Genomic DNA, 24,753 nt, shown 5'->3' on the forward strand with positions numbered 1-24,753 from the left:
GTCTAGTTCCATAGATCTCTGTTGCTCATCTTCCCCAGCCTTGTTTTCTTCCATAAGAAAGGTATTAATTCTTTTAGGATCTCAAAAATCAAAGCTTGATCATATCCATTCCTAACTCTTTATTTATCCTAGATCTGTCCCCATTCTCTGCCATTCCAACCACAATTAATAACTCATTGACTACAATTTGCCAGGTCCATATACTTCTGAATATGGAACCATCCACTGGAGTGTCCCAGCATGCTTTTCTTTGACCTCCCTTCATCACTGTCACATCTTGTCCTAGGACATTGGTAGTGACTGTCACACCCACCTTCCAGGTCTGGTACTCATACCCTGACGATGCCCCTTTCTGCCTTTTGTTTCTATACAACACTGACCTTTTCTCTTTTTCTGCAAGCTGTGATCAGACAGGGTAGAAAGCCACGTCAGGCAGCGTGTGTATTTCTAGAGGTCATGTGCCCTCCCTACTCACACTGTCAATGGGGTAAAAACAGTATTCTGAAATAATTCTTGAATGAAAAATAATTTCCTAAGTAAAGACTTGACATGTTTGTGTTTTGCAGTATTTGAGACACAAAGGACAGGAAATCCCCAAATATTTCCGTCTTGAGCAGTTGCAAGATGAATTTAACTTTGTGTCTGAGGAAGAAATGAGAAGGAGCAAGCGCTTCCAGCTGTTGCAGTTGAGAAATGCAGGCCAGCTAGATCTCTTCCTGCTGCAGCAGATGCCCCTCTATGACAACGAGATTCCAGACATAGTCTTCCAGGTACCTGGCTCCTATTCAAACATAGCTCACCGTGTGATAGAGTTAATATCATGCTGCTTCAAACCTGTCTTCATTTCTGTATTAATTTTGGTAATTAATAATCAACACAGATTTTTTTTTCCCTTTCTCCGTAGATACTAAAAATGTACAGATCACCTAAATCCCATCATGCCCTTAGCTTGACTTTACAATGTGGTATTATCCAATCTACTAAACAGCTCAAATTCTTTAGGTTTATTCTAAATTGATACTACTGATGTTATCATAAAATACATCACTAATTTTAGAGCAGTTCTGGAGAGGAGTCAGGGAAGGCACACTACCACAGTGAATGTAGATATTAATTGCAAAACATATCTCAACTTCAGATCTTTAGAATCCCCCAAAAAAGTGACAAGAGAAGTGCTGGTCTTACTGGGTTATGTGCTGCAGCCTGTCATACAAGTCCCTCCCCAGCCACACTTGCAGAGTGTTCCTGGTGGCTGCCATCAATCTACAGCCAGGGAGTGTTTGTATCATGGATTAGGAAATGTTCCAAATAGGAGCTTCTCTTCTTACAACAAAAAGACCTGCTTTTAAGCACTTCAGCCACACACCACCAGCCTCATAGGAGGGAGCTGTAGGAGCTGATAACTGTGAAAGTGGCCAACTGTCACAATCCAGCACTAAAACTTTCTAAGACATAGTTCAAGAACAACTGTTTTTCCATCTCTAAGGAACACCCCTGTGCAGTGGAATTGCTGCTGTTGGTTGATGACAGCCATCTTAGATTAAAAATGCCAGATTCGGATGTCCACTCAGCCCTTTAGAAGCTACGCAAAAAACTACCCAGGACTCATCTCATCATATTTAGACCTCAAGCCGTGGGTGGGAGCATGCTCGCAGCACAGTCAGGAGTGTCATGGAAGCTCCGTAGGGGTGACTCAGGGAGGAAAGAAGAAATGCAAAGCAATGACTTATCGTCTTCTTACTTTCAAATGACAACCTTTCTCGGTCATCACTACAATTTAGAAGCCCAGTAAGTCTGTCAGATGGTTCAGAGGATAAGGTACCCGTTGCCAAGCCTGGCGGTCTGAGTTTTATCCCTGAGACCCACAGGGTATCAGGAGAAAGCCCACTCCTGCAAATCGTCATCCACGTGTGGGTGCATGTACTAGGTTTACAAATACAAGATCAGTGGGCTTCATACCAGAAGAAAATGGAATGTAGTCAGAAACTGGTTTGGGCCAGTTCTCAGTGAGAGAATCAGAAAAGGGTGGTCCCTCCTGAGGAGTGTTTGCTACCATCTTTGTGCTTGAATGGAAGCAAATTACAATATTTTTGTCAGAGCACATCAGATTGATCCCTGCATTACAAACTAACCCAGTTCTCTATTTAGGAGTATGAAAGTCAGGCACAGAAGGATATATCCATTTCAGATGTGAACTCTATTACTGCGCAAAGGATTAATTCTGTCAATTTTCTGAAAAAGGTAATGAATGTGGCATTGTCAATGTATTTGATTTACTTTTGTGAGAACCCATCTGCTGGTTCTGTATACGGTGGATACACCACACACACACACACACACACATACACACACACACACACACACACAGTATAGATGGTAAACACTTTGCGTGGAGTTGGACAGACAACTCTCTTTAGTTTACCTCATCACCAGTGAGTGCGTGCTCCGTGAGAACACAGCCCCAACTCCTGCTTAAGCAAGAATGTTACAGATGTTACAGTGTCACCCTTGTACCTCATTCTAGCTAACACTGCCCTTTAAAACAAGACTTAGGATGTTCTCTCTCTCTCTCTCTCTCTCTCTCTCTCTCTCCTATGTGTTTAGGTGGTGCAACTGTAAATAAGGTAGTTAAGAAAGGAAGCTCATGAGAAGATAACAGTTGGATGAGAACTCACTACTCATTCATTTAGACTTGAGCGGGGGAAGGGAGTCAGTCATTGAGTTTTCTAGAAAAGAACATTCCAGGCTAATACCTTTGAAAACTCAAGTGAAACCCATCTGTTCTATGGGAGGAACAGCAAGAAGCCCAATCCTATCGATGCCAAAGGGGACAAAAGAGCACAATTCCTGAGGGAAGGGAGGCCTGGTTCACGTTCAAGGCAGCAGTTTGTTGCCTGTGTGGCAGGATATTTTGCCTGTTCTTCTGCCACCACCTCCACTTCCTAACCAGTTCAAGCAGGTAACCAAGCTTTAGGTTGCATTGGCTTCTGAGTGACATGCAGCAGAACAGAAAGTGTAAAGTTGCCAACCCCACCGTCTGGTCATGTCTGAAAGCCTATCATGAAGACTAGAGGAGGAGGAACCGCGGGATGACTTTCCCAAGACTACAGCAGTCTTTCAAAAAATAGAGATTTGAGCCATGTATACTGGCACACAGCTGTGATTCTCGAACTTGGGAGGCTGAATGAGGATTGCAAGTTCAAGGCCAACCTGGGCTACTTAAGATCATTCCAACCTGTGCTACATACTGAGACCCTGGCTCAAATTTTTAAAAGGAGAAGAAAAAAAGCAAGGTTTATAGCAGCCACCGCAAAGCTTTAAGCTCTGGCTGACTCTCTTGCCATGCTGGCGGAATAGGGCTTAAAGTTAGCCTAGGACAGGCTTGAGGGAAGCTCACACATGCCGATTTCTTCTAGTTTGTAGGTCAGGATTCCTGTTGGTCACTAGTGGTTGTTGTAGAAAGGAGACCTCAGGACAGTCTTCTTTTTCTTAGTGAAGACCCATCCCGGCTGTGAGGACTGGGAGTCCGATGGGAAAACCAAGCAAGGATAAGATCAAGTGAATGAGGAAGGAAAGGATGTAGGGGATTTGCCTTGGTATAACTGCATTGAGAATGACTTTAACAACAGTAGAAATAGCCACATGTCTACTTACCTAACTATCTTCCTATTCACTGCTTAAAATATCAAGGAGTAAAATATACAGTGGGGCAGAAGTATCATAAATATGTAGTCTTATAGCAGGAACACTCCATTTCTTTTAACTTGCAGATTTCTCTTTAGGTGAGAAGGTTGATCATGAGAAGAATCGTCAAAGTCAGCAAATTTAACTTGTCAGATATTGTAGCTGACTATGAAGAAATTGTATCTACAAGGTACTTCATGATTATTAAGTGTGGAATGAAGGCCCTGAGCTGGTTCTCTGTATTTTACAAATATTTATGTCACACGTCAAAACTGCAGAGTATCTCAGAATGCAGAGTGAGGCTTGGTGACAAAATGCATCTGGTCACTTTAGATCACCTCTCTGATGTTGTTGTAGTTGTACAAAAGCTACTGAGAGAAGGTTGGGTTCTCTCTCCTTTTGGGCGGTTTCTGGGACAAGACAGAAAAAGAAAAGAACATCTCTTGCCATTTCTTTTGTTGTTCTGAGGTTTTTCTCGTGCTCCTGGACGAGCCGTAGTTGGTAGCAATGAATAACCCCATCGTCTGCCCCCCCCCCCGGTGGCACAGGGCACTGAGCAGCACAGGGGCAGGTGGTAGGGTCTTTGATGGATTGTCTCCATCCTTCAGTGCCCATAGTGAAGCCCAAGGGGAGGGTCAGGAGAGGGTCTGAGCCTTTCCAGTGGCTACATGCAAGTTCTCAGCATCACCAGTGATGCTGACTAACTGCTACAGGGCACTAAGATCCACTGCCATGTATTTCCAGACCTCGAGCAGCAACTGCTGTGACCATCAAACTATAATTCTAAAGATTTAGGTTGTCAGCATGGGCAACTAACTGATTCAGAGCAATGAAAAATATTGGGATATTAGTCATCTTTAATAGAGTGATTGCTTTAAAAAGTAATAATCATGGTGAAAGATAAAGATAAAGATAGCTTTATCTTGCTATCTTTTACTTCTTTTGGACCATGTAGCCAAAGAGCTGGTGTAGTCATATGCCCTCCTGGCATGAGGGGACACGGAGTCACCTCCTTTGTAAGCTCAGGAAATTATTTCTACTTTGGGTTGAAAAGAGCTGTGTCCCCTTCTGCAATGGATATAATATGGATCAAAATAATGGCCTCAGTAGCAATTATTTTAAACACCTTGCTTTTAGAATAATTGCTGTTTTGTATATAGGGAGCTGATCACTTTTTTACCCCTTAGCCAGTTGACAGATGCAATTTGTAAATTCATTGAACCACGACGGAAGTTAAAACCTCAGAGGAAAGAAAGAAGAAAAGTCACAGCCCAGAGCATCTCTGATGGAGATATCAAAATTCTTGTCAGGATCCTGAGGGCCTATAACATTCCTACCAGAAAAACAGTGTCTTATAGGTAGGTGGTGGGCTCCAGCCTCTGCTGTTGCAGAACATGTTTCTTAAATGTGATAAACATCCTTATTATTTATGCTTAATGCCCGGAGAAGTCACTCACAGGTAGAGCACTTGCCTAGTGCCTGCAATGCTGGGGGTCTGAAGTCTAACACACACACACACACACACACACACACACACACACACACACACACACACGAACTATGCATAAACTGAACAAACCTTAAAACCTTCATTTGGATAGTCAGACCTATTTTTGTTGTCACATATTAAGAGACTCCATAGTAGCTCAGAGGTAGGGTGTCTGCATAACATGCTCAAAGCCCTGGCCCAGAACAAACTGCCCAACCCAAACCAAAACATCACAGGGACATGAGATTCACAAAGTAACCTTAGTGTATGCTTTTTTCACACAAGCACCTTCTATATCACCAAGTAAATTTCCCCTTGTTCCTATTCCCTGTTGGGAGTTTTTGAAGTTTCTGCTGCCTGCCACTCCATTCCGCTGTCACAGCAGTGAGCCCTCAATGTTGGAAACAGAAAGGCAGGGAAAGTAGGTGGAACACACATTCTGTTCTGATCTTCAAATAGAAAGGCTTATGTGGTCAGAGTCACTACAACAGCCTGCTCTACTTAGGATTTAAAGGCAGCTCTACCAAAGCAGAATCTCGCCTCTCTTTCCTGTGTACACTGAGTATGTTTTATTTGTTTTCCTTGCGACCAAACTAGACATTACCTACCAATGGCTAGTCAAATAAAAACATTTGAATATTAAATATCTGTTTCATTAAATGTATCCTGGATATTTAGTATCAAGGATGATTCATAAATATGAATATTACTACCCAAATGCCCAGGAATGTCAGATAATTCCTTCTCCTCTGTTTGCCACATATGTTCTCTGCTCACTTGCCTTTAGCTTGGTATAGCTCATGGATTCTATCTGTGAAAAACGAACATTTTGCTTGCTGGCTGTTAATTTATATCTAAAACTTCTTAACGGTTTTGATGCTGTTTTACAAATTACAATCGTATTCCTCAAGACAACTAATTATTTTCACAACCAATGCACATCATAATGGTTGTTTGTGAAAAAAAGAACATAAAACCACCACTGCTGTTTTCTATAACTGTCATTCTTCAGAAAAAAAGATTGTAACACCAAAAACAAAACAAAACAAACAAAAAAAACCAAATGAACAATGAACAAAAAGCTGAGAAAGGCTATTTTCCCAAAACTATCACTTAGCTGTACTTTTCCCTTGATGCTGAAAACCAGTGGACTCGTTGCCACGGACTACATCCAGCTTATACTCCAATTAGGAGCCACTCCTCCACGGCAGTGATGATCACCAATGCAATCTAACAGAAGCAAAACAAAAACAAAGACAAAACAAAACAAAACAAAACAAAAAACTCCAAAACCAAAAACCAAAACCAAACCAAACTTCTGTAAGACCAAGGGTAACCCTTATGCCTACCAACACTTATATTAAAACTATGTCTCCATCTTGTTTTTCCCGAAGAACTTTGAGTATGCCTACTTACCAGAGGTCATCCATGTCTCACCTCAGACATCAAAATGCAGCCAAACTTGTACTCTCGAATGAAGTCATAAATGAGGTACTTAGCATCTTATAAGGTCTAATATTGACTGATTGCTCTTGGTTGCATCTGGCTCCCAGCTGGTCTCTTCATGTCTGTGTCTTTCAGATTACAGTTATTTTCCTCTAAGAAAGAAAAGGTATTTCTTATTAATGTAATTCATATTATCTCATTCTGTGCCCTCGGATCCTATAAAACAAGTTATAAGCTCCCCACTCATACACAGAATCTTTGATAGTCTCGCTCTTGTCTGCCAGCTGTCCTCCTGTCTGTCCACTCCACAGCCATGTTGTCTTGGCTTCCAGTACTTGTTCCTTTTGCTGGGAATGGCCTCCACCCACCTCCCTGCTCTTGGTTAGATAATCACAGCTGGTTCAAAGTCCTAGCCCAGGCAGGATTTCCTATGATGCTCATCGGGTCCTAGATGCACACCCATGCCCTTTCCTGAAGCCCACAGCTACAAGCCTCTTCTCTTGCTGCACTGCTCCTCTTTCTTACTTGCTTGTCTGTTTGGCTGGGGTCTTTTCCCTGACAAACTTTAAAATCTTTAAAGAAAAGTTCTGTCCATCCCTGGATCTTTGAAGAGTGCCTGACATAGAATAGGACTAATAGATATTAATTAAGCCAATGACTAAGTAATGGCTGTTGAAAGGAAGAGCTACAAAAACTAAGGAAACCAGTTGCCAAGTAATCTCCCAACTTTTTGCTTTTCTCTAGTATATAAGACTTTATTCAAAAAAATCTAGTCAGTGTTTACTCTGTATTTCAGGATACCGTGCACCCTTTCATAGAAGTTTCCTTTCAACACACTGTATATCAAACCAACATTGCAAATGGATCTCACCCATGCTGGAATGAAGAAATCAAGGTGGATTTTATGTAAGTTGGAGTCTGTTTTCCTGCAGTTTCTAGTCAGAATAACTGTGGTGAGGGAGCATATTCATGTATGCTTGTGTGTGTATGTGTGTACATGTGGAGGTAGGTACCATCCACCTTTTTCTTGGGAGAGAGCAGTGCCTGAAGTTTTTTTTTTTGTTTTGTTTTNTTTTGTTTTATTTTGTTTTTGGTAGGGAGGCAAAAACAAATGTCTGAAGACAGACCAAAGAAATAATTCTACCAAAATTCAACTTAGAAATCCAATGAGTGTACAGGGGCTACTAGCATGAGTATGGGAGAGAGGTTACTTACAGAAGCATGAATGACTCAAAGGCAGCAGCACCGTCACCAGAAAACCCACCCAGCCTGGATGCCAAACCAGGAAAACTGCAGTCCTAGAGTGTTCTGCAGAATGTGTAGGCAGCTTGGTGGGCAGCTTTCCTCAGCAAGGCTTACTGCTTATATAACCTCAGAGGTGGGACTTGTGAATCGAGTATGTTTCAGAGACTTCCTGAGACTTGTGAGTTGTTTACTTCTTGAGTATTAAGCAGCCTCCCTCTAGGATAGAAAATGTTTCAGTTCCAAGGATATCACTGTAGAACACAGGGTATTTCATTGCCCTCGTATTCACCAGCCCTGACCAATGACTTGATACTGTTATAGAAAGGGGGAGTGGGTTTTCAGGAGAGGGTTTTCTTCTTGCGCTATGTGAAGAAACAGCAAGAAGGCCCTCACCAGTCACTACATGGGTTCTCTACTCCCAGCTTCCAGAACTGTGTGAGAGACATCTGTTCTCTACAAGTTACCTGCCTCAGGTGCTCTGTGATTGCAGCATTAATTAGACTAAGACATTTCCATCCCTTTATTTGAACTTCTATATACTCCACTATTAAGCAAAACCATCATGATTATTTAACCCTTTCTTGTCTTGCTTTTTTTTTCCCCCTTGCAAACAACATTGTTCTGTATTTTCTTGCACTTGCCCTCTGAAGCACATTGTTTGTTTTAAGTCAGTGACTCTTAAACATTTATGCATTGTAGTTACCTAGACAGCTTCTTAAACAGAGATGGATGGACCTAACTTCTTAGTTTCTAAGTTTGCGGGCTTAGGGCGGGGCCCAGTAGTCTCATGTCTAGTGAGATTATGTAACATGTATGTGCTTAATCATCAGTGAATTTCCTTTGCTTTCCTTCATTTAAAATTTGTAGCCACTTATATCAGTGTTTTAGTATACTTTCATTTTGTCAAGAATGAGTAAAACCACATTTCCTATAATATTCCTATGCACAAAAGATGAAAGTAAATCAGATTTTAACTTCAGAAGAAACATGCCCTCATGCTTCTGCCTGCTTCAAAGAAGAAAAAAATGAGTATGGTCTCAAAAATCCCATGACTAAGTGCAGTTAGAATCACCCTACACATGACCCAATAAAAATGGGCCAAACTCCATGTCACCTTTTCTGATATGCTATGCTTTACTGCTAGGCACATGGTTACAGTTTACTTTATGACCAATGTCCATAGCTGCTAAACACCTAAATATTTTTCAAATAATATAACTTTATTTTTGAGGGGTGGAAAAGTTGAAATTTTATTCCTAGATGTTACATAATTTTCTATGACTATTTTATATCATTTCATAGTCCATATGATATTGCCATCATTGTATGTAATTATTTATATGGCTTTATATTATTTATATGTTTTATCTAGTTCTATGTTAACATATAACCGCTTCCAACAAATGCCAAGGAAACTCAGAAGAACTAATAAAATTATCATGGTCTCTATGGAAACAGCCTTCAGGTTATATGGGCTTTCTCATACACAATGCCTTTCTCAAAGTGAAAACTACCAGACACTGACCAAAATGTATAAGAGAAAAGGGGAAAGAGAAAGGGTTAGGGTGTGGCAGGAGAAGGACCAGTGTGGAGAAAATGAAAGAAAATGTATTTGCTGGAACATTTGTAAACTAAGATAGTTGATTATGTGTGTTTGGAAATACTTGGATTATTAATGTATACATTAGAGTTTGGAGTTGGTTCTTGGGGTTCATTTGGTAAGACAAGGCCTTGCCATGTAGCCCAAACTGGCCTAGATTTTGCTCTATAGATGAGGCTGGCCTTGAACTCCTGTTCCATGTGCCTCTGCATTCTGAGTGCTTGGATTGTAATGTCATGTGCCTGTGTGCTCAGACAAACACGTTAAACTAGTTTACTTAGGAGAACATAAAAAGAACCAGTAAGAGAAAGAAATTTGTAAGTGAATTGAAGGAAAGACTAGAATGTTGATAATTTTGTGATCTAGCAGTGAGAAAAGCCAGAGATGCAGAGGGAACCAGGAAGTCAGCTAAGACTCCAACTACCAGTTTTGATGTCTGTAATAATGACTTGATTCCATCTCCTTGTTCCCTGTGACATTCTAGTGAATACGAACTGTATGCAGGACCATAGAGTAATACAGTGTTTGCCTAGTATGCATGAGGCTCTGGGTTCAAGTCCCAGCACTGGAAAGGGGAAAGAAAAACCTACATGCAAATGTAACATACAGTGACAGTAAATAAAGAATAATTAGCAAACTCTACCTTGGAGAGAGAATTGTGGCAAAATTTGAGGAAAGTTTGAATAGACTATTTAATGTAAGCTAATGCAGGGGACTTTGGTATATATATATATATATATATATATATATATATATATATATATATATATATATATATATATACCAAATGGACAAACTGAAAGGTGTCTTGAAGTGGTTCTTGCCCGTTCTCATGCTAGTAGAGTGCTGTAAATACACATTGCCTCCCAGACTTGGCCCAGGTACACCCAGCATGAAGTGAAACCCCAGAGGAGTAATGTAGGAGAGTTAGCATATTTCATTTCTCAGAAATACAGGGAATATTCAACTTAAATTTGTCACAAAACTCAACCAGAAGTTGTCAGTGGTCACTGCCAGAAACTGTTATCAGAAAAATATCGGCATTATTAGAGATTCCTTAAAGTAGTACTTGCTTCATTAAAAAAAAAAAAGTTTTAATAATGTCAGTACCAGGAGTATGGCAAAGATATTACCAGGCATGTGTGCTGCTTGCTAATCAGAAACCAACAGTCGGAACCTGAGAGTGTGGGGGGAAGAAATAACTGTTTTTAAAGGGCCAGCATCCTGGGATGGGGGAGCTGACATCCTCAAAGCTTTATCTTGGGACACTTAGGGGTCCCAAGGGCTCTGAATGATAGGGAAAGGAGTAGAGGGAGACCAGGGGCAGCAAGGCTCCTGCTGGGCAGGGCCATTATCACCTGGACCTCCTGAAACTAATTCCCAAATCCTCTTCAGTGAGGCATACTACTTTTCTACAAGTTGAACCTCGCAGCGTTGTCCTTGTTTTGTATCAGTTGTTGCCCAGAACTAAAGTCTAGAGAAAGGTGTTTGGTGCAATGTAGTGATCTCCCACTGGTCTGGGAAAGGTAAGTCCAGAGAAGGGCTATCTGCAGTCTTGGCTATTTTGATGAGCCTTCTCTTTAGGACTGGCAGTGCTAAGCACTGTCTTTCTGGCCTGGTTCATTTGGATGAACATGATCTCCAGCTGTACCCATGTTATCGTCTGCTTTTATTTCCATCTGAAGAGTAAATAAGTTAAATTATAATACAGACATTAGTTCTAGTAAACGGTAGAAGCAAGGCTCTAAGGCATATAGTTTTTTCCTAAGTTTAAACTTAACAAAGAAAAATATCATAGATAATTTATTGTACTTTATCAATGATTCAATGATGCACTTAGAAAACAAGTGGATTTTGCACACACACAAAAAAATCTTAAACACTCAAGTATGCTTTTCTTGTTTTCAGCTCACCAGGACATGACTACAGCTTCTCTAGTTTATCTAAAATAAAAGATAACATACATATCAACATTTTCGATGAAGTGGTGATTGAAAAACATGAGGTAACATAGGAAAATGGCTGACTAACGTTGAAATAATTATGAGGTCCAAATGAATGAAATCTTGGAACATATTTGTGAAGTTGTCTGTTTCTGAGTTGTGCAGCCCAGGCTGGCCTTGGAGTCACTGTATGGCCCTGACTGGTCTTGAACTTGTGGCAATCCCATGACCAGTGTATATCATCACACCTGGTGTAATTTGCTCTTAATAATATATGTAATATTTTCTTAAAAGAGTTTGAGTCAATGTGCAGTAAAGTCAGACAGATGACAAAACACTCTAAATACAACAAATCGTAACATCTGATGAGGAGATGGAATGGGAAACAGGCCGAGGGCTTGGGAGAGGCGGCTGTTTATGGTTGGACATTGCATTTAAATATGAGCTTCCTGGTAGTGAGGACAGAAGACAGGCAGAGAATCTTACACAATTTTTCATTAGCTGACCAAAGAAAGCACCGCCGCTCTATATGAGACACTAAGTTATTTTAAGACCAGAATTTTGTTGTTTTCTATAATTTCTAAAATGAATAACTGCCTTCCACACATATTAGCGAAAGGTCCCAACCCAATGCCTAGCACCACAGCAAGCAGTGTAATAAGTGTTTCCTCCCATTTAGCTTGACATGAAAACTGTAAAGGTGTGTACCCACCACAGCCCCTGTCTTCAGGCAGAGAAGTTAAATGCTTTCATTTAGCTGGCTTTAAAAGTTATTGGAACAATTACTAAGGTGAGGACGCTGGCTTTAAAAGTCATTGGAACAGTTACTAAGGTGAGGTCTGTCCTGCTCGCTGCTGAAAGGAGATGGGAGCTGGTAGGAAGGAATCAGGATCACTCAGGGACTATTGTCTCAGAGCCCAAACTTGAGGAGTTCAACTATGCAGAGGGCTTTATCAGGAGGGAAAGGATTCACCATGAGAGACAGTGGCAGGCAGAATACATGCTTGTCTCCGTCAACCAAAGGGTTTCTTTTTTTCCTCTCTGAAACACTGATGGACCTCAGCCACCTGGTGCTGTCTCCTGTAGTCCTGTTTAGACAGACATGTTACTCCCCTCCAAGTTAAACTGTTGAGCAGTTTCCATGTGCTATGTTCTGGAATGAATAGAACAGAAAGGCCATTATAAAAGTCAGCAGATGTTCTGGGTTATGTAAATCTACATTGAAAGAAGTACTACTTAGTATCTTAGCCCTTTAGGTGAGCCTTCTCTTGTAGGTGTGTCCAACCTGGGACCCACAGGCCACATGCATCCTGGAAGAACTAGGATGTGACACAGCCCATCTGTAGATGACATCATACATGGCATCAAAAAAATCAGGCACCCATACTTTAGAATCTAGAAGGCCAGAGAAAAGGGAAAGGGGTGAATCTTGTCAAAGGATTGGCATAGTGTGTACGACCAACTTGTAAAAAGGACAACAGGAAGGGGAAGTAGAATTGGCCATGCTGAAGACAAATGCCCCGAAGAACTGGCCTCGTTGTTAGTTCTGATGAAGGGACAGACAGTTCTGCCTCAGGCAAGGGAGGCTCTAGGTCAGAGGACTCGGATGAGACCTTGCAGTGCAGAGCTCAGAGTTAGGTCACATGTACACAGTACTGAACAAATTCTTCCCAGCAATGTCTTCGAGCCAGCTTTCTAAGAGCGTCCAAATAATCCCATTAAAACTGTAAATGAATTTTTAATAAAGACGGCCGGTAAGGCATTAAATGGCAATTTCTTGATGGCCAAGGATCCAAGGACTTAAGCTGAGTACTGTTCTTGTTAACTGAAGTATGTCAAGCTGGGACATGTTTGTGTGTGTGTGTGTGTGTGTGTGTGTGTGTGTGTGTGTGTGTGTTTAAAAGCTCATCCTGAAAAAGGTTCGGGGCTACACTGGGATGGATCCCTAACTCCCAGTGCAGTTGCTGGCTGTTGGTCTTTGCTCACACCCGGGCCCAGGCACTCTTCTCAGGAGAACATCCCACAACAGCCAGCCCCCATCTGAAAGACAGTTTGGGTGATTATTTCTCATTATTCTCATCCTAAAAGGCTCTTTCTCCTATATTATTTTCCTGTTATCAGATCTTTACTCCCCACAACCCCCCCCCCCTTTCGTTAGCTTATGTGTTAGCAGAACCCTGAGGACTTACAAGTCTCACAGACACAACACTGATTTTCAACACTAGAGATGGCAGAGCTGTTGCCAGCAGCATCTGGGGGTGGACTAGACACTCCAGGCTCGGAGCCTGGGTTACAACAACTATAACATAAACCTGATAGGCATAGAACGGACATAAATGAATCCAGCATTCAGATGATGGTTTAAATGCTTAGGAAAGGAAAAGGGCAGGAGGAGGAAGGAGTGAAGAGTTCAGTGGAACGAGGGGAAGGATGGGAAGAAAGGGGAAGGAAGAAGAAAAGATTCTTTTTAAAGACTTCACATCATTAGTATATCATTGCCAGTGTCTTATAATCTCTGATACTGTTAGCCTCTTATCATTGCTGACTTTATCCAAGTGTGTTGTTTTCTTCTGGTCATATCGTTTGTGTCTATTTTTTAAAAGATTTGTGTTACTATTTACTCATGTGTCCATGAGCGTGGGCATACAGAAGCCAGCGGGATGTCAGCTCCCCTGAAGCTGGACTGAGTTGGTTAGTGAAGTTAGTGATTTACTGATGGATGTAAGCAGCCTGGTGTGGGTGCTGGCAACTGAATTCAGATCCCTGGAAGAGCAGAATGTGCTTTTGACTACCGAGCAACCTCTCCAGCCTCTGTTGTTCAGACTGACATAGAACTCACAGATTCTTCTGCCTTAGTCTCCTAGAGGAAGGAATTACAGGAATGCAGCAGCACACGCACATTCTTTGAGATCAAGGATCTCTGAAACAAAGGTGGGAAGCTTATTTAATTACCTACCACAGCTTCCTGCCATTGCCAGCAGGACAGCCTGAGTGCAGCTGCAAAGAAAAAGACCTGTGACCAAGTGGCTTAGGAGCACCTAACCCACTCACACCGGACTTACACTGGCTGTAGAAAACCCAAAGCAGGAAAGGTGAGGCAGGAGAGCAGTCCATAACCAGAGGGGTTTGCTTCTGATTGGTCGTCCCTGTCAGCAGGATGGGCAGCACCTGGGGTTGATACACGCTGGAGTGATTATTCAGGCCTGGGTTCTGGTTAGCCTGTGTCTTGATAACTGATGAGTGTTCCTGGTTTTTCTCCTCCTCTGGCCCTTGTGCCTAAAATTTAGAATTTCATGGAACTTCTATCAGATTTCTCAATTTTTTGAAAAATCACCAACTATTTGAATTTTTATACTTCAGTCTGTGTTTTCTGTTTTATTTCTGCTTGGAGTTTTATTATACTTTTCTAGTGTACTGTAAATTCAGGATTTCTGAATTTTCTTGGGTAAATGTGTTCGGTATCTGCTTTTTTGTTTGTTTGTTTGCTTGCTTATTTTGTTTCTGACTCAATCCTGAATGATAGAAACATTCTAAAATTATAACCTCATCTTCAAACCATCTTGGTCTGCATATTTTCTGAGTACCCACTCTTTTTAATTTGTATTATTTTCTGTGTATGTTTTCAATGATATATTCTTCCTTAGTTTGCGACTTTTGAGTATTATGTTTTTACATTTTTAAATGTTTGAAAGGTTTCAGTGTAAACTTCCCGTTTTAACTTTTAGCTGCATCATTTAGTTGCGGGAGCAATCACCATTTACTTCCTGGTCTCCAGTTTCATAGCGTCACTGGTCCCACTCTATGGCTGCCGTTTAACAGACCCTAATAAAAAGAGGCGGGCCCACTGGGCAAGCTAGGTTACAAAGTCACATCCCAAGACCTGAATCACATCCCAAGGAAAAGGGTTGTTATGGTTTGTAAGGATTGTGTGCTAAAATGTTAGCATTGAAAATGTGAAACTGGGGCTGGTGAGATGGCTCAGTGGGTAAGAGCACCCGACTGCTCTTCTGAAGGTCCAGAGTTCAAATCCCAGCAACCACATGGTGGCTCATAACCATCCGTAACAAGATCTGACGCCCTCTTCTGGAGTGTCTGAAGATAGCTACAGTGTACTTACATATAATAAATAAATAAATCTAAAAAAAGAAAAAAGAAAATGTGAAACTGACTCTTTGAGAATCTGCCTCCTCCTGACCCACACGAACAGGTCACCAAACTGGCCATCTTAAACATAAAATTTGTAGCTAGGTGTGGTGAATCAGGGTCGGACTCCCAGTACTTTCGAAGTAAAGGCTCATAGTTCAAGGTCAGCCTCAGTTACATACATGGGCTCAGAGAGTAAGATATGGCCTCAAAGGAGTAAGACAGAGTGAAAGAGAACACCCATTGAGACAGGCATACAAAGTGCACCCAGAATACACCACACATACAAACACACACACACACACACACACACACACACATACACACACAAAATGAATGCACACATGCACGCATGTACAGAGAGAGGGGGGAGGGATAGAGGGAGGGAGGGAGGAAGGGAGGAAGGGAGGGAGAGGGAGAACAAAAAATAAAAAGATTGATTTGTCATAATTACCTGAGAGTTTGTAAAAGTATTCGTCTTATAGGAAACATTTTTTGTGAATTCAACTTAAATTTGCTTTAATAGGATCATTGTCTCAAGAGCTGCAGTGTTCACTCATACATACAGAAGAACTGGCTGGGCTCCATCAGCTTCCCTTTCTCAGCCCTTCTGCAGCAGCCTGAGGTAACAGAAAAGTTGTTTGCTAATTACCCCACGATTCGATTCTGCCTAGTAAAAGCACTTTTCTGGTAGGTAACAGAAACGTCCTTTGCCAATTACCCCACGATTCTGGCTAGTAAAGGCACTTTATGGTATTGTTTAGTCAGATTCTGTACTGCCAGGTTAGTGACTATTACCAAGTACTGTGGGGTCTGAAGGGCTTGCAGGGTGTTACCATCTCTAGGAGGTACCCATAAAGTCATTTCTTTCACTTTTAAAGTGTTTTAAAAGACAGAGTAGCATAGCTAGTCCTACGTCTTAAAGCAAAATGTGTATTCGCATGAAGGCCTTTGTAAGGCCAGACCCAGGTACCAAGAATTTCAGCTTTCCAGCCTTGCTTATTAATTACATCAAGTTGATGATGAGACTGGAATCTGCAAGAACCTGGGGGCGGGGCTCAACTGCTGGATTCAACAGCAGCAAGAGCCTGCGCCACCAGCAAGTATGACACTCTAGTCTAGGCTCCACTTAAGGCTCATTCACATATTGAAAAGTCTTACGCAGGGAACCCGGAATCTCAGTAGCTATGCCAGACCCTGAGAATTTGAAGACTCAGAAGTGAATTTCCTGTTGGTGTAGTGTAAAAGGCCATAGTGTTTCCGTGGGGCTACGGGATGGGTTCTCTGAGGGTTCAGAGCAGCAGGACCTTGCTGTGTCTGGGCTGCTGGGGCAATGGAGGCTTAGAGAGGTTGATGCTAGGTAAGAGGGGAATGTTTTTGTGACTTATTTTTCTCTTACTTGCTTGACCCTTTGAAGTATTTTAATGGGTCTCACAAGCACTTGAGGGGATTTGAGGGGATTTATTAGGACCTGATTAGGCCAGATGCGACAGAGAAGCCAACCACGGCGGCGGTGTCAGTCTGGGGTTGGCTTACCTCTCCAGGAAAGGAGCTCAGAGGCCCGGGGCCAGCTGCTCAAGGATATTACCAAGTACCCACACTACCTTCTGCTCCACTGTCCTCTTTATCCTTAGTTGCAAACTGTTCACTTCGAGTCCAGCTTCACAGCTGTGCCATGACAGGAGGCAGGGAGAAACAGGACGGCCACTCCCCATGTCAGAGAAGAAGTTCTCCAGCCACCCAGCCTTCTGCTTGCATTTTATTGGTGTCATGGTACCAACTGAAACTGTTGCCTTTTTAAAAGGAGGAGATCATAGATAGTAGTTGGAGGATAGAAAGATGCTATGGACAGTCACATGAGGCCGTGATAGAACGGATTACTGACAAAGAGATCCCAGCGGTGAGAGGTACAGGGTTTGGTATGCTTGCAAATCTCTGCAGACATCTCTCTGCCTCAGACCAGGCTGTGTGAAGACAGGTAGTCACCAAGTGTGGGTTTCAAAGATGGCAGAGGCTGGATGATAATCCTGGCTCCACTGCTCATTAGTTCTATGATCTTTCACAAATTGCATCAGCTCTCTGAACCTCAGCTTTGGAACTTCAAGTAAAGGTAAGGGCAGTAGCTGCCTCATTGAATGGAACATGCTGCCCCAGCATTTGGCGCACTGAGTACTGTGTACACAGCGCAAGGGTCTTGCACACAGGGAGGGCTCCTGACCATTAGCTGCTGGTGTCACTATGATTTGCCATCCCCCTCCCCCAGCCCTGCCTCTTAACTTTCTCACTGACACTCACTATCTCTATTTCCACAACCGTACTCAGGGGCTGTGGGTCCTGCCCTTACATGTCCACTCCAGACTCAAATGCAGAAGACAACATGATCTTTCAGCATCTTCGTTGAGCCTAAATTAGATCTTCTCATTTTTCCAATGTGTTTTATGTTGGGTTCTGTATACATGTGGGCATGTGCACTTGAGTCCAGATGAAAGCATCAGATCCCTTGGAGCTAGAGTCGCAGGCTGTTGTGAGCCACCCAACACAAGCACAGAGAAATACCCTGGGGTCCTCTGGAAGAGTGGCACGCACTCTTAACTACTGAGCAGGAGTCCATGTCCCTGTGTAAGCCAAGGCTCTCCTGGGCAGAAGACTGCTCTGGGATATAGGTTTAACTGATTCTCATCCTTTGTTCTCTCAGATTAGCGGGACATTTCAAGTGAACATCCCACCCATTTTGCTTGGGTACACCTGGAGTAACACCTACGTCCTCCCTAGAGAAGACTGCAGTGGGCAGAACCCCAAAGAATGTACCTTCCTAAACATTTTTGCTACAATCGAACCTCAGATATCATATGTCACGTACAATCCAAAAGTAGACGAGGTAGGTCTCACGCTGAATTATTCTGAAACGGATCATCAAAAAAAGTGTAAATGGTTTTAAAGACCAGTGGAAACATTTTCAAATTTATCAGAAGTAAACATTGGCTTTTCCCTTGCTTTGTAAGGGGGGAGGCATAGTGTTGAGCTGCCTTAAATCTGATTCTAGTTTTCAGATCAAATAGACATTTTACAACGAGCGCAGACTTTTACCAGGAACTGTAAGGCCATGTTTCCCAACCGAAGAGTCATGGCGACTGTTTTTAATGGTGAAGGGATGCACATCTTAGTCACAAGATACATCAAGGCACTGAATCCGCCTCAGCAGCTTCTGGATATATTTCTTCATGACTCAAATGCAACGCTTGTGAGTGGCATTTTTTCTTTTAGTTATTGCTTTTAGCAGTTTCATCGAGATTATAGAGAACTTATGAAGAATCAAGAGGATCATGGTGTGTGTGTGTGTGTGTGTGTGTGTGTGTGTGTGTGTGTGTGTGTTCGAGTCTGTGTAAACCTGGCTGTCTTGGAACCTGCTTTGTAGACCAGGCTAGCCTCAAACTCACAAAGATCTGCCTGCCTCTGCCTCCTGAGTGCTAGGACTAAAGACGTGCACCCCAGCTGCTGAGCTCAACTGTACTTTTTATTGGGGGGGGGTCAATCTAGGTGATTGACTGTCCTTGGACAATTTATGTTATTTATGAACTATAAAGCTCTCTTTATATGACCCTTTGACCTAAAAAAAACAAACAAAACAAACAAGCAAACAAACAAACAAAAAACAACGTCCAAATCCAGGTAGGTTGCTTTTTACAGCACTCTGCCTTTCTGTCATGGTTTCTTGCTGCCTGTCAGTCTGAGGCCCACTGTCCTGGAGCTAAGGGTTCTCTCAGGCACTTGTTGAGCAGAGTGGGGCACGGGCCTTAACTGCATGAAGTCGTTACTGCATGAAGTCGTTAGTGCAACATGTTGTGGCTGTGCATAACTGGGCACCTGTTACACATCACTTCAAATGTTAAAGAACTTCCTGTGCGTTGTCCTTTCTCCTTTCTTGCCTGATTCCTGGCCTGCCTCATTCTGGTGGGGAGGGGACATCCTCAGTGTTCTTGTGTTTGAGGAAGCAGGTCACATCTCCCTCTGTTTCCGGCTACAGCAGCTTATATAAGTTTATAAGAAGAGGAGTTCAGAAAGATGTTGAACCAAAAGCAAGTCAAATATTCGTTGTTTCTCACCTTTAAAAAATGCTGACATTTACAGTTATAAAGTACACATTTAATGTTGATGCAGTGGTATAGTATTTTTAAATTGTAATAATTTATTACAATAAAACATAATGCGGGACAAGTCTTCTCTGGGTCAGGCTGTTTGGGCCCAATCCCCAGAGGCTCACATAAGCATATAACCTTTGTGCCTCTGAGCATGTTATTTTATCCCTCCAAGCTTGTTCTTTCTGGCCCCTGAGAAACCATTAGTGTGCTCTGGGAGAAATACTGCTCATACAGTGCTGTGCTGGACAATGGACATGCTCAGTGACTGTCAGTTAATATTATTCCAGGACCTCATCGCCCGATTCGTATCTCTGATTCCTTTTGCGGCAGAGACGTTGGATGAAAATGATGGTTCTGACATATGGATGACATCAGAGGTAACAAGTGACATTTTATAGTTAAAATGTATACTATGTCTCACTCATCTTTCCCCTTAAGGTAGAACTTCTTATGTAGTGTTCTGCCTTGTGAAATATGAGAATGTAAGAGAACCCCAGACCTTAGCAGGCCTGAGACTGCACAACTGACTCCAGGATGGAAGTACCATTCAGGCTGTAACACTTAGCACATAGTGCCACCCACCCAAACTAAAACAAAGCCCTAATCCATCAAAGCCCAAGGGCTGGGAAAGTCTCTAAATGTACTGACCTTGCTTTTCTTGGCTTTTGTAGTTCCAGTTCTGGCTAACTATTCTTCACTGAAGTCTGTCGACCCAGAACATGGTTCCTGTGCCTAAAAGCTCATCCTAAGAAAGGCTCAGGACTACACTGGGATGCCAGGCATCCAGTGTAGTAGCCATCCAGCTTATAAAGGCTATGAGCATAAACCCAGAGTCTAGCAGTCTTCTCTGGTAGATACCTCATGACAAGAAGAAAGTATTTGATAATTTGTGTCTACTTGCCTGCTCCATAATCATTTATGAAAATAAGTCATTAAGGTGATTTTCCATTCAAAAGTCAAAGTAATTCCTCATGAATATTTCTATTCTGTGGGCGCATCACCAGTGCAGTATTATGCTCTCTCTGAACCCTATCATCTAGCATGAGATGCAGCCAGGGCACACTGGTGTGCCCGTATCTCTTGCTATGCTTGTTTCCATGCTGCTGAATAAACAGCTGGTACCAGGAGCTCACTGGCCTCCTCATCCTACCCCGTGTCCCTGGCTCTCTCCCTAGGGCTGTCATGAACCAGAGAGCACGTGCCTCATCGCCATGTTATCACTGCTACTCAACAGCAGATTGCTGCTGTGTCCCAGTGGGCACAGCAAAGAAACTGCTGACGTGACCAACTACCCATGATGCGGTTAGGGGCTTTGTTGTAGATAGAAAAAGGAGGGCAGACAGAGCCACCTGAAGGAGCCCAGGGTATAGAGAAAAAGAAGTAGACTGAACATGGCCTGCAGACTGGGCACCGCCAGGGCTTTCTGCAAGAGAGGGAGAATAGCAACCAGAGAGAGAGAGAGAGAGAGAAAAAACAGTGAAATCGAGAGAGTTAACAGGAATAGGAGACACAGAGAGGAAGTGTGTAACAAAGAGAATAGTGGGAATAGCCAGGTTGTAAGAAGGACGGATAGCTGCGGGGAGGGAAGCCCATGAGCTGGAGGGAGGGTAGAGAAGGAGGTGAGAAGGCCTAGGATGGACTTTGAAATGTGTGACTGGTGCTTGTGATACTGAGGGAATGCAGAGGCCAACATAGACTTTGATATCTTGGTAGGCACCATAGGTACCCATGTGTCCCTTCTGCTAGAAGTAAGGGAAATGACTCCTTCTGGTAGAAGGGAACCAGTTTCATAAGTTCCTGAGAAATTCCGGCTTTTATCTAAGTGCCAGAACTCATACAGTCCAGTGTAAGCTCACTTCTGGGTGTCTGGATAGTCTGAGAGACTTAACAGCTGCCATTTGAACATTTAGGCCCAATGTTATTAATAGAAAGTCAGAAATGTTTTTCAACAGAAGTCAGAAATCTAAAGTTTTACACAAAAGTTTTCTTTTAAAAATATTCTAGGGCCAAGGCTGGGAGTAGTGGCCCACACCTTTAATCCCAGCACCCAGGAGACAGATACAGGCAAATATCTCTGAGTTTAAAGCCAGCTTGGTCTACATAGTGAATTCTAGAACAGACAGGGACTCAAAACAACAACAACAAGACAAAAACACACAAAAAATTGTCTAAGGACCAAACAAACATACTTCCATTGGCGCGGGCCTAAGCCACCAGGCTGCTTTTCCTGCTGTACCTATTCCTATTTGTCACACACACTTATTCAGTATCCTGGGTTGGATCTCTTATCTGCAGCTCATCTGTCTATCTTAGGGTAAGAAGTTTCTATTGTGCTTCCTGATTGAACATCATTTGACTTATATCTCTGCCTTTATTTGAGTCAAACACTGCACTGGTTCAGGACAGACTGTAGCTCCAAGGCCCCAAATATCACTCCCCCCTCCCCCCAGATCCTGTGTGACCCCTTATCCAGTATGCTCCCTCGGAAGCTCAGGGCAGTATATTTGTCTTGAAAGAAATGTCTCGTTTTGGATATAAATTGTCTGGCCACTCTGTACCATATCCATATCAACTGTCCCATTATCAGAGTGGCCGTGTCCCAAGGTAATATTCTCTTCTCCTTACCCCTTATCAAAGCCGGAGCTTTCTGCTTTGCAAAAGCAAAGTTTAAGCTAAGTTTCTGTATTAACAGCCTGATAAAGTGGAAGCTGGACTTCAGGGAGTATAAGGCTCTAAATGCCTCGCTTACTGGACTCGATTTTCTTTCTCTTTCCTCTCTCCTCCTCTTCCTCTCCTCTTCCTTTTAGAATACATTGTATTATTTCTTGTTCCTTTTTTTTTTTTTTTTCTTTCACCCAGTGCTGCATTAGTTTGGCCATTGGAAATAAAGAAGAGCACGCCATACTTCTCTGTAATTTCTTTCTGTACTTCGGGAAGAAGGCGTTGGTGATCCTGGGAACCTCAGTACTAGAAGTAAGTGCCGGGGAAGTGTGAAAGAAACTCAGCCAGACCCAAGCCGCAAGCCTGGTAAACTTCCCGCTCACCGGAGAGCATCATGGGCAAGCATTTGTGACCAGAGGGTAATGCTGGCCCACCAACATTCCTACAGAGCAAAGAACAGATTCTACCTTTCTTCTTGTAAAATGGTACTCTTGACGTGGCCTCCAGGAATATTAAATCACTGACTGCTCTGCCAGAGGTCCTGAGTTCAATTCCCAGCTGTCGGTAGCAAATGTGCAGTGAATGAGATAAGGGGTCATGCGGCATCCCGTGCGTGGCTCTGTGGCTGTTCTCATCCACCACTACCATCCAGTTTCAGAAACTACACTGTAAGGCTTGAACTAACACTCTAATGGTGTCTTCTCTGCTTCTCCAGGATTTAACACTTTACACTATTACACTTGTGAATATATCCCTCCCTGCTTCCGGCCCGACGTGGATGTCTCGCCACGTTTCAGCATTTCTAGTCTTGCCTTTTTTGGTTACTATGATATGATTTATTTCCCAAGATCACTTGCCATAGCTTATTATTTGTCAAATTTGTTAATGCCCCCTTTGATCCACTACCCTGGTTGTAAGTGCTAGTAGGTGGCACTAATAAGATCTCAATAAATAACTGTTACTTGATCCAGAGAGGAAATCCACAGCAGGCAGGTTCCATCTCAGTTGGTGGTTAGGGTGAAGTGGGAGGCACAGTAATGAAGAGCAAGCGCTCTGGGCCAGAGATGTAGAGACGCAGGGACAGGACAGCAATGGACCAAGCAGTGTCCAGACTGGCTTGGGTTTAAAGTCAGCAGCTTCACTCAGGTGTGGGCTGGGCTTTGTTCGCCTCTCCATCCTGTTAACCTCTGCTGGAAGTGAATGCTGCTTTTCACTGTCACTTTAGCCCCTTAAACTCCAAGTCCTCATTAAAGAGGGTGCGTGATAAACATGCCTACCTTCAGAATTGAGAGTGAATTAAAAGGAGAAAGTCAGTATGAATCTTAGCATAACCAATAAATATTAAATATTGCTATAATTACTTGAATTATTTATTTTCCCACTAAGAAAGTCTTAACAGTATGAGAAGATACATGTAGAGCAAAATATAACCATTAAAAAACTTTTTAAAAGCCGGGCGTGGTGGCACACTTTTTTAATCCGAGCACTCGGGAGGCAGAAGCAGGCAGATTTCTGAGTTTGAGGCCAACCTGGTCTACAGTGAGTTCCAGGACAGCTAGGGCTATACAGAGAAACCCTGTCTCGAAAAACCAAAAAACAAAACAAAACAAAACAAAAAACAAAACAAAAAAAAAAACTTTTTAAGGGGCTGGAGAGATGGCTCAGCTGTTAAGAGCACTGACTGCTCTGCCAGAGGTCCTGAGTTCAATTCCCAGCAACAACATGGTGGCTCACAACCATCTGTNATGGGATCTGATGCCCTCATCTGGTGTGTCTGAAGACAGCAACAGTGTACTCACATACATAAATAAATATATTTTTAAAAACTTTTTAAAATTGTACTTATTATTTCAGGAGTCACATGCCACAGCACACACGTGGTGGTCATAGGAAAACTCGAGTGCTTTCTCCTTCTGCCTACACTGGTTCCTGTGGCCAGGCCAGGAGGCTTCTACCAGCTGAGTCTTCTCACTGGCCCCATAACTAATACTTGCTGTCTTTTCTAAATAAATATTTATTATCATCATATGTGTGTGTATGGGTGGCAGGGAGACGTGCCAAGGCACACACGTGGAGGTCAGAGGGCATGTTGTGGCATTTCCCTTGGACTTTTTCATGGGTCCCTAGGATGGAGCTCATGTTACCGACTAGCCTTCCGTGGCAGGTGTCTTTGCCCACTAAGATGATCCCCTGCCCAGGGCTCCTTATCCGTTAGACTGCTTTCCTGTATACTTTACCTTCTAGTTCCAAGTCTTTCTCTCAGTTTTAATTTAGTGGCTTTTAAACTCCTTCCATGATTCCCTCGGAGCCTTAGGGAATTATCTTACTTAGTTGTTTGTTTGTCTTGCTCGGCCTGGTGTTCAGTCCGCAGGTATAGTGAGTCCCCACAGCACTTTTGTGTGA

The 24,753-nt window shown here is 42.7% G+C and overlaps 1 protein-coding gene across 1 annotated transcript in view; it reads left to right on the forward strand.

Annotated features, from left to right (window-relative positions):
• Positions 1-24,753, forward strand: part of Cc2d2b (coiled-coil and C2 domain containing 2B) — a 70,453-nt gene that overhangs the window by 34,326 nt on the left and 11,374 nt on the right. The window contains exons 18-29 of the mRNA XM_021215548.1: positions 567-770; positions 2,149-2,241; positions 3,783-3,874; positions 4,872-5,042; positions 6,568-6,664; positions 7,416-7,525; positions 11,373-11,469; positions 16,077-16,175; positions 18,246-18,428; positions 18,594-18,791; positions 19,977-20,066; positions 22,549-22,662. Of these exons, the coding sequence (XP_021071207.1) occupies positions 567-770; positions 2,149-2,241; positions 3,783-3,874; positions 4,872-5,042; positions 6,568-6,664; positions 7,416-7,525; positions 11,373-11,469; positions 16,077-16,175; positions 18,246-18,428; positions 18,594-18,791; positions 19,977-20,066; positions 22,549-22,662 (1,548 nt within the window). The remainder of the gene's footprint in view (positions 1-566; positions 771-2,148; positions 2,242-3,782; positions 3,875-4,871; positions 5,043-6,567; positions 6,665-7,415; positions 7,526-11,372; positions 11,470-16,076; positions 16,176-18,245; positions 18,429-18,593; positions 18,792-19,976; positions 20,067-22,548; positions 22,663-24,753) is intronic.

Source organism: Mus pahari, chromosome 1, assembly GCF_900095145.1.
Source record: "Mus pahari chromosome 1, PAHARI_EIJ_v1.1, whole genome shotgun sequence".
In the NCBI taxonomy this organism is placed as follows: Eukaryota; Metazoa; Chordata; class Mammalia; order Rodentia; family Muridae; genus Mus; species Mus pahari.